This window comes from Lathamus discolor, chromosome 17 (genome assembly GCF_037157495.1).
Source record: "Lathamus discolor isolate bLatDis1 chromosome 17, bLatDis1.hap1, whole genome shotgun sequence".
Classification (NCBI taxonomy): Eukaryota; Metazoa; Chordata; class Aves; order Psittaciformes; family Psittacidae; genus Lathamus; species Lathamus discolor.
The window spans coordinates 4,542,410-4,552,507 of NC_088900.1; the positions used below are offsets into that span (position 1 = coordinate 4,542,410).

General features: G+C 52.2%; 1 protein-coding gene across 5 annotated transcripts in view; it reads right to left on the reverse strand.

Annotated features, from left to right (window-relative positions):
• KIRREL3 (kirre like nephrin family adhesion molecule 3) overlaps window positions 1–9,367 on the reverse strand; it is a 274,316-nt gene extending 264,949 nt beyond the window's left edge. For 3 of the 5 annotated variants that reach the window (XM_065696938.1, XM_065696937.1, XM_065696932.1), the window contains exons 1-2: window positions 9,319–9,367; window positions 8,345–8,589 (exon numbers count right to left, since the gene is read on the reverse strand). In XM_065696938.1, coding sequence (XP_065553010.1) covers window positions 8,345–8,405 — 61 coding nt within the window. In that variant the 5' untranslated portion in view covers window positions 8,406–8,589; window positions 9,319–9,367. The remainder of the gene's footprint in view (window positions 1–8,344; window positions 8,590–9,318) is intronic. The other 2 variants (XM_065696933.1, XM_065696935.1) reach the window with 2 other exon arrangements.
• Window positions 9,368–10,098: the final 731 nt, after the last annotated feature.

Consider the following 10,098-nt stretch of genomic DNA (forward strand, 5'->3'; position numbering starts at 1 on the left):
AGCACCCTGCTCCAGTGGAAGGGGTCCCTGCCCATGGCAAGGGCTGGAACTAGATGAGCTTTAAGCTCCCTTCCAACCCAAACCAGGCTGGGATTCTATGATTAGCTTGTGGAAAAGGTTATAAAACAACTTAGCAAGGCATCCTCTACCAAAGCCATTCATCCTCTGCTGCTGCAGGATACTCTGTGTTCTGCAAGGATGCACAAGGGGTTCATCACTTCTGTGCCCAGCACTGTCACGCTTATGAATGTTAACACTGGGTCACAGCCCCACATCCCCCTCCTACACCCTCACCCTTCCTCCTTTTCCAATGAGCCCATGGCACTTGCACTCCTGTGATGTGCTCCCTGGCAGGGTCACCTTGGGATCTGCACTGTTGCTTGGCGATGGGTCCAACCACACAGTGGGGTAACCCCTGCTCCTCAAGAGACGGGTGGGAACTTCAGAAGCCCCCCAGCTCTTTTCCTTACCCCAACCTCTCCACAGCATAGGAGGGGGAGCAGCCTTGGTTGAACCCCCATACTTGAGGCTGATGCTCCCGCAGAGCTGGAGCCCACCAGGTCACCTTGCCCCGCTCCAAAGGAGCCCAGCACCAGTCGGATCGGGCTGCTCAGCTCCATGTAAGCGCTGCTGCTGCCACCGCCAGGCTGAACAGACAAAGTGAGGATAACAACTGCATTAGCTCTGCCAGATGACCTGGTTTGAGATCCAGAATACTCGGGTGTTCCTTCCCCTGTGCACCCAGGCGCATCCCTGCTCTAGTCTGAATTATCGAGACACCCCACATGCCCACAAGCTGTTTTGTTCAGTGCTGTAAATGCGCAGCCTAACGAGGCGAGAGCCACAGTTAGCTCCAGCTGCAAAAGCCTCTGACTGCTGGGACACAACTGGGATGCTCTGCTCAAGTCACCTGGAACACCGATGGCCAGTCCCCTTGGAATACACACTCTGCAGGACAACAAGCCGGCCCAGACCAGCATTAGAGGAGCTGATCAGGCTTATCTGACTCTAACGATTTCGTCTACAGTTATTTTGGTGCAGCTGGGAACAAGTGGCTGCAGTCAGCTGCTTGCCAGCTGGGGAGAAAGCAGCAGTTTTGCATCGTTGGGAATGGAAACGCATCCAGCTCAGCCCCCTGCCACGCTCCCAGATTCTCTCCCCTTGCTGGGAGACTAAGACAGCATCCAGCAACACCTCAGGGTGAGTGGTAAAGATGCGAAGAGAGGAGTAGTGGAGAGCGGGGTTTTCCTGCAGACACAGCTTGAGGGGAGGATTCGAGCCCCTGCTGACAATTAAGCAGCACCTTGACTTGCTGGCTAGATTTAGATCCCTTTACAGAAGCCAGATGCCCTTGCCTGCTTGGCAGAGACACACTGTCATTCACACAGCTGAAGGCAGAGCAGCCAACGATGACCATCTCCATCATCCACCTTCACATGCACAAGCCTTGCCAGCACGGACCAACGTCACTCTTTCATGAAGCCTGAAGCTGCAGGCAAGCTCAGGAGTGACAGCCAGCTCTCAAAGCACATCACGTTCCTCACCACAAAGCAGGAGATGGCCAAGCCTCACCCTCCAGCCTTGCCAGCTGCAGCCAAGCAACTGCCAGTTTGCACTAGAAAAGCACAGAGGTAGATCCGTCGAGCCAAAGAAAGAGCAGACCTGTTAGTCTGGAAGGAAGGTCCACGCATCCCTTTGCGCCCCATCCCATCAACTGTAAGGTGCTCCTGCACCCCATCTCCACACCCCCTGGGGATCCAGGTACCTCCATCCAAAGGGCTCCCCTCCATCCCATGTTCTCCACAGAGACTTGGCAAAATCCTTCCTGTTGTCACTGCCATGCTGGCCATTATGCAAGTTCGTCTGTCTTAACTCGCTGCCGAGCATACAAGTGGGGCTGACATTTATTTAATCCTCCCAGCAATGTTGACTGTGTACTTACTGAAACACCTCATGCTTATGGAAGACATTTGTTTCCAAGCAGCTTATGCTAAATTGCAGTGATATAAAGGAAACACTTATCCAATATTGACATTTACTGACTGGCAGCATACAGCTTGAATACTCATTTATACGGGGCGGGGGGGGGGGGGGGGGGGGGGGGAGATGAGAAGGATTCAGGCCCTTCATTTCTGATCTTTTAATGAGTTAGGCGATATTAAGTCAATGAATGAATACCTGCCCAAAATGCAAGGTGGGACTCCAAACCCAAGGGCTTCTCCCACTCAATCCCTGCTTGAGGAGGGAAATAAAAGTAATATTGGACCCGCAGCATAAAGCTTTGATCCTTCATCCAAGAGGAATTTGGAGGAAGTTCATCCCCTCCACTTCTGGTGCCTATTTCATGTGCAATTAGCGAGGCTCCCCTCGCCTGCAGCGTGCATCCTGCTGGGCTCTGTAAAAACCCATTATCGAACATTTGATGATGCTATGATCTTCTGCATTTCCCCTCCCACAGAGACAGGGCTGCCCACCCAAAAGGCTCCCTAGCTTTGCAGCCTTTAGGTGCTGCAGCCTGCGAGCAGGCAGGGTGCACACACACACACATGGCTTTGCCCCATGCCATATTGAAAATGACAACAACAGACCCAAGAACATCAATTCACTAGCACTTAAGAGGTGAATTAGCCACCATCTGACCACATACATATCAAAGCAGCACAGCGATTCCACCAAACACAAAGTCATTGGAAACGAAAGAAAGCATCTATTACCCTACTTGAAAGCCTGACATGTTTGCATCAACGGTTAATGAGCAGCAGTTATGGCAAAGCCCTCAAAAACCAATCTCATCCTGCCCAAAAAGCAACAGACCAAAAGCTCACTGTAGCTTCTGTTTGCAATCGGGGGCGGTGAATGAACACATTAAGACAAGATCTTATCCCGAAGTTAGCATCTGAATTTAACAATGCGAGTGTTCCACCTCCTACTTCTATAGCATGTGACACTGAGAGAGGCTGGAAGCCCAGAGCCCATCGCTAAGAGGTACACTCAAAGCACATTTAGGTTTTAAGCTGTTTAATGCAATTTAACAAAAGGAAGAGCCACTAGTGACAGCCAAGTGACCTGCAGCTCCTTCTGCTCCACTTTGGAAGCTGCTACCACCAGGGAAAGGCAATCACTTGAGCATGGGTCCTGCCAGGAAGTGATGAATAAACAGGCTCGACTGTACTCAAAAGGCAGATTGAACCAAGGCATCTGTTGGGCCACAGTTTCCAAGGCCAGAGCCCAGCGTTTGCTCTGCCTACGACAATGCACCGCTCAGAAATGACTGTTTTCTTCTCCCCAGTTCCAGTGGTTTGGAGTATCCACACTCCCTGAGGTGCGGTGAATAGACACCCAGTTTTGAGCAGCATCAGTACCCTGCTTCTCCAGCCCTTGCCTGGAAAACACAGCCTGGAGTTTTAACTTCAGCTCTTCCCAGCCAAGAGAAAAGAAATCCCACACGTTTCCTGGCATGCTGGAAATTAATACAGCAGGCAATGGATTCACACCCCCCCTGCAAGAGCTGGGACAAGTGCCAGCCCCCAAGGCAGGGCAAGCCACGTCAAAAACTCACAACAGTCTTAAATCTCAGCAAATAAGAGACTGATTTATAACCAATTTGCTTCACTACCTATTGATTTAATAAATAAGCTCGTACTATAGCTCTGCCTCTCCCTTTGGCCAGAGGTAGCTCCCGATGAAGTCAAAGGAAAGACTTGCATTGCTTCTGAACAGGAGCTCAATTAGGGCCTTCAGCAAAGGTTGTTATAAATTTACCTGTCTTTCAAATAAATACCATTTTAAAAAGCTGTTTAATCCTGCTGGAAGGATGCTGGGAGGGATGTAAAGCCAGTTCTCTAGCAGCATATTCCTAAATCCTCTCTGCCCAGCGCTGCCAAAGAGCTGAAAGCCAGGAGCATCACAAACTTGCAAAACCCATCATTTAATCCAAGGTTTGAAGTGAGCCACTCTCCGTCACATTCCTGCTCCTAGGAAAACAGTTTATCTAAAGCCCTTGATCTTCAGCCAACACACAACCTAAGGGGCACATTGGCCTCTCCTCTTTATTTACAGCTACAAAAGAAAGAAGAGCATTGAGCCTTTTTATGCTAACATACACAGTTCAACTACAGAGAGACCGGGAGCTGGTGACATGCAGTGCTGGTAACCTGACAGGGATTTCTGCTCCACTTGGAGTCCCCTGAAACAACAGGGAAACACAAAGTCATTGACATCTTGTGTGCTGAGCTCAAACTGCCCAGGGACCTCAGCCTTACATTGGAAGGGAGGGAGCCAGGAGGGATGCGGAGTTAGCATCAGGGCAGGTGCTTCTCCTCACTTTCCTCCCTCTGGCAAAGGGCATTTGAACATCAACCACAGCTCCTCCCTCTTGCTCCTTTCAAATAACTGAAACCTCTCAAGAAAACCCATCTGAGCAAAGGCACCTGCAGCCCTCACTGTAGGAAGCACGGCCTGAAGATGGGCAAGCATGCAGAAATAGGAATTTCATTACCACAGATCCTGGAGGAGGCAATCCTGCACTGGTCCTTCAGGACAGCACAACACCAGCTCTAACTTGAGGCTGATTTTGGCTTCCCTCACACACAGCCTGGTTGTGAACTGCATGCCCCTACCAAACCCACAACTTCCCACCAGCAGCACCTCCCATCTCCACATGGCACCCTTCCAAACCATTACTGTCCTCTACCCAACCATCTTTAGGTGCTTTGTGCTGCTAGCACTCCTCCTTGGCTTAATTTTTAAACCCCATTAGCACTTACTCACTTTGCAGCATCAGATGAGCTTCCTGTCCTTCCCAAACAGCTCCCCAGTGCTGGGATTCCCCTCCTGGCTTCAGGAAGCACGTTCCTCCTACAAAGCTACCCTTCTCTCCCACATGACAGGAGGAATTAGCTTTCAAGAGGAATCTCAACCACAGGTTCCCAGGCTTCTCATTAGCAAGAATTCTCCTTCATTCACGGTTGCCAGACCCACAAATGCCCCTTGCACCTTAAAAGAGGAGTGAAGTCACCAGTGCTTGTACACACACCTCTGTAAACATGCATCTTTGCTCCCTGACACCCACTAGCCTCCTCTGAGATGCTCAAATCCCCATCTCCGGGTCCTAACCCCTGTTAGTGGGTGAAACTGGCCTGGTTTCTCCCATCAGCATAATTTCCCCCTTCTCCACCTGACAAGCCACTGGGAAGTTGAGCCACTGCTGCTAATAACGGGCCCCTCTGACAGAAGATTGCAAAGCATTTGCTTCCAGGGAGGAACCAAGTGAACTGTGAAGGAGAAAAACATACCCTGCAACACCCAGAGAACTTGGTATTCATCACCCTGAGGGAAAGCAAACATGCCTTTGGAAAGAGAGCCCCAGACTGGCAGAAATCTTCCCATCCAAGGTAAATCTCAGATCCTGCCAAATTCATCTAGTTACAGCACAGGCCAGGAAGAGGAAGTAGATGGTTATAGATACATCTTCAGCAGTGCTCCTTCCCACTTTGCCCAGTTGCTTCCAGCTTCACCCAGTTTGGGTGACACTGGAGCACAGAGCAAGGAGGGATAAGCTATTCCCCAGGCAGGCAGTTTTGTGGCAGCATCAATTTCTTCCCACCAAGGGGCACCACATATCTAGTCTCTGCAGGAGGCAAATTGTGCTGCGACTTTATCTCACCTTCCACCCAAGCTCTGGTCCTGACAAGGGGGGGACAGCAAGCAGTAGCAGGGGAGAACCAGCCCTCAAGAGGAAACACCGACCCTATCGACTTTGAGAATGAAAAACCACAGGCTGCTGCAGACCGTTTGCAAGGGCGAAAGACAGAGGATGCTCAGGGGAAGGCAATTTGTTCTTCCTCAGAAGCACAGAAGTCAGCTGTGAAGCAGATCCTCCTGCTATGCTGAGCGATGCCTGTGTGCACCCAGATAGCGAGCAACAAGCAACTTCCTCCTGCACGCTCAGCCGGAGCCCAAGTTTCCATCTGCACCTGGTAGAAAATCCCTTCCTGTTGAGGTTTTGTGTAAGGGAGCTTTGATTTTAAACTACTGCCCAGACCGCAGAGCCCAGGCAAGGTTTTCAGCAGAGGTGATCCTCCCATCCCTGCTGGCCACGGCTCAGGGGGATTTAAGTCCTGCCTGCCTTATTATGGCAAATCCCTTCAAGCCACTTTAGTGCTGCAGGCAAGGAAACAGCAGCCCTGCCTGCTCCTTGCCTACAGAAAGGAGCTACTGAAACTCCTGCTGGGCAGGGTCAAGTGATTTCAGTTGTTCCTTCAAGTGAGTTTGGGCCCAGCAGCTCCCTCCAGAGCGAGGCATGACCGCCCTCACAACACAGAACACATCACATCCCGTCCCCACAGCCCACCAGTCCTTAACAAGCTGAAAGAGAATGCCGCCACATCTGGACACTCCAAAACAACCACAGCAGCTACTTCAGGGGAGGCAAACACAACATACACCGGAAAAATAAGCTCCAGATCCCACATCCAGGCCTTTTCTCCCCCAAAATTACCATGTGGTTTAAGGAATCCTTTGCATTAAATCCTATTAGGAACCATTTGTATGGTTTCACCCCAAAGGGGAAAGCCACAATGCTGCCAACAGCCCCTTTCTCCTGCACTGCGAGCAGCAGCTCTCCATAGCAATCAATGCATTTGGTTCATCCTGCGGGAATAAACAGCCAAAAACCACTCTGCACAACACTCTCTGTGCCTCCTAACCTGGCATGAATAAGCAAGGTACCAGATGCACACTCCTGACGGTACAGACAGAGGAGACAAACCAGCGGAGTTCAGGCTATGTGCAGCGGAGCCAAGGAGCAGCTTTCGAGCATAAGCGCTATTAAAAAGTGCATTAGTCCTTATTAAGAATAATGGCTGCAAAAGGGAGGAAGGGAGGGGAAAAAGAAACAAATCCCCACACACAAAGTTACTCAGCTCCACTAGCAAACTGCTATTTGACCTGCAGGGAGTTGAGGGATCCATGGGAGCAGGGAGGGATGCGAGAAGGCCAAGATCAGCTTCCACACCGTGTCTATCCCTGGACCCGCTGATGCCCTGCTGTAACAGGGAGAGTTCGGATTTGTTCAGCCAGAAACCTACACTGAAGGCACAGTGGGTTTCTTTTGTGCAGAAGCAAAGGCGAATGCAAACACAGCTTTCTCCCTGAAGGAATATTAGTACAAGCAGAGAGAAGGAAAGGGAAAAGGGGAAGGGAGGGCAGCGTGGGAGCCGGGTATCACATCCGAGCACAGGGAAAGAAGAGGGAAGGACAACCAGGAGAGCAGCCACCTCTAAGCACGGCGTCCCTGCTCAGGGAATAGGGTGAAGCACAGCGTATGGTGGGGGCCGTTCAGCAATAATGTCTGGCTGAGCCAAAAACCAGCTGCCCGTTGAGAAGCACTGCTCTCTCCAAAACTTTTATCCTTCATTTAATCAACAGATGGACTAGCTGCGTGGGTTTGGGTTTGGTTTTCCCCCTTTCTTTAATTTTAAAGCAACCCCAAGCCATACCCTCACAAAAGCTGCCTTCGGGACCACGGCGGCGCGGCGCAGATGGTGCTTGACACCATGGGGATGGGCAGCAGATAAGCGAAAGCTTGGGGCTGGCTGTGGCTCAGCATCCTCCACAGGTGACAAATAACCCAGGGACCAGGCACACAGCACCGCGGCAAACACAGCCTCCCAAAACACCCCCCCCCACACACACACACACTAAATCCATCTTTGTTTCTCCTCAAGGGGGGAGACAAGCAGAGAATGAAGTTGCAGGGTACATTCCCCACGCTTCTTCCCCAGCTCCCACGCTGCTGGGGAGAGGGGGACCCGGTGTGACCCCCCCTCATAACCGCAGGGGCTGCCCACCTCCCTTCGGAGGGGGATTCAAAGCAGCTCTCCCCCCCCTTCCAAGCTCCCCAAGAGCAAAGCGGTCCCTGCCCCAGCTCTGGAATGGCTGGAGGTCTGGAGCCTGCCTCCCCCCCCTCCCCCCCGAAATTCAGCATCCACGAAAAGACGGGGCGTCAATGGGGAAAGCGGGGGGGGGGGGGGGGCTGTTGCTGAGCAAAGCCATGTTTACACACAAACACGATCTAATTAACGGAGCTGGAACAGAAAGAACTCACTTGCATGCTAAAGATTTATCCTTTTTTAAAGAAGGAAAAGGTAAGCTGCCTCGCCATGAAAACTCTGCAATCTCCGCTCTTCCCCCACCTTTCCAACCCCTTATGCAAGGGGCAAAAAGCAGAATTACCACCACCCCCACGCCGCCATCACCACCAACAGACCCCCAAAACAGGGGGACCCCCCCTGCTCCTCCAGTCCGCCCCGCTCGGAAACTCAAGTGCTGCGCCGGGTCCTACCGTGGCTCAGGAGGAAGCATCCGAGGAAGAGGAGGAGGAGGTCTGCCTGGAAAGCGCTCATTCCTCAGGGTGGGCTCGGGGGGCTCCGGGAAGGGATAATGCTGTTGATGGATGGAGGGGGGGGGAGTTCAGGCCGCCGCCGCCCGCCGGCTCCGCTCGCCCGGCTCCATCGCCGCCGCCCCCCCCAGCTCCTCCCCCGGCAGCGCTGCCTTGACTGGCGGAGGGAGCCTCGCCGCGCTGCCTGCCTTTTGAGGGGGGGGGGGAAGAGAGAAAAGGGGAGGGAGAAACGGCAGCAAAGTGATGGTTAAAGGGGGAGTAACTTACGCGCAGCCGGGGGACGGCGCACGATAGCCCGGCATGGGATGCGCGTGGAGGGGGAGCTCCAGATTGGACTAAGGGGTGTCCTTTATGCACCTCCCCAGTGCTGCTCCTACCCCAACAGGGCACCTGCATGCCTTCCCCTTCAATGTATAAACGTTCTGAGGGGTCGCCTGGAGGGCAGACGGGCTGTCCCGCAGAGATCCGGCATCGGGGGGGAGGAAGTGTACGTAAAATACACACACAGACACGCCGGTGATAAGTTACAGCCTCACACAGGTCATGAATGGGGAGAAGGCGGTGGAGGGAGACTGAGCTCCCCATTTGCAGCCTGCCCCCCTGGGAGTGGGGCTAGAGACACCCCCGACCTCCAAAGACAATCCCCTTCAGAGCAGGAGTGGAAAATAAAACTAAACCCACTAAAACATACCAAAAAATCAAGTGGGTTTTTCGGGTGGGGTGTAACCCTTTCAGAGTAAGGGTGCAGGGAGGAGGAAGAAGATGAAAAGGGAAGGATTTCTTTCCTTTAATCACCATTTTTGAGCTTCTGGGGATTGCTCCTTCTCTCCCTTTAATTTCATTTTTGCCCAGTGAGAGGTTAGGGACAGAGCAGAAGGGCTCCAAAATAAAACCAAAGCAATAAAAGCAGCACTTACCACCACACTCTGCACAGCCACCAAGGCCCGAGACTCCCTCACCTCCACCCTAGAGCCCAAAAGGGCAGGTGGGGCCCCTTAGTGCACTTATGACCACGAGCATGTCCAAGTAATTACAGCTATGGACTCTAATTACTCACTGCTGTGTGAAAGGTGAACGTCTGAGGGGGTTGCCAGAGCTCTCCATGTTGTACTAAAGTGTCTGCATGTGGATATGTGCTCTGATTTTGGGGTTACTTGCCCTGGTTTAGCTAAGCAGGGCTAACTCTCCCAAGTGCACTTGTACTAATGAGGTAAACCGATGCCGGTTGGGTTAAACCTGCCTTAGGAGCAGCAGTGAACTGAGATTTATTGATTGAAGCACAAGTGTCTCAGGCTGGTGCGTGCACGCTTCGCTCGCTGCGGAGCAGCAGTCGCCCTGGAAATGAAAAGATCTTTTATTAGTATTATTATTATTTTTAGCTTGCATCCCTTAGGAAATAAAGCTTATTTGATTCTTTTTTTTTTTCTTTTGGGCCATGCATGTTGGGTTTTCCCACCCCTGCCTTGGGTTGGGAGGGACCTTAAAGCTCATCCGGTTCCAGCCCCTAGGCCACCTTCCACTAGAGCAGGTTGCTCCAAGCCCTCGCAGCATCTTCGTGGCCTCCTCTGGACTTGCTCCAACAGCTCCATGTCCCTCTTGTGTTGCCCCAGAGTTGGATCAGGATTGCAGGGGGGGTCCTCCCCATAGCACAGCAGAGGGGGTGAATCCCCTCCATGAGCTCATGCTTTAAGGATGCA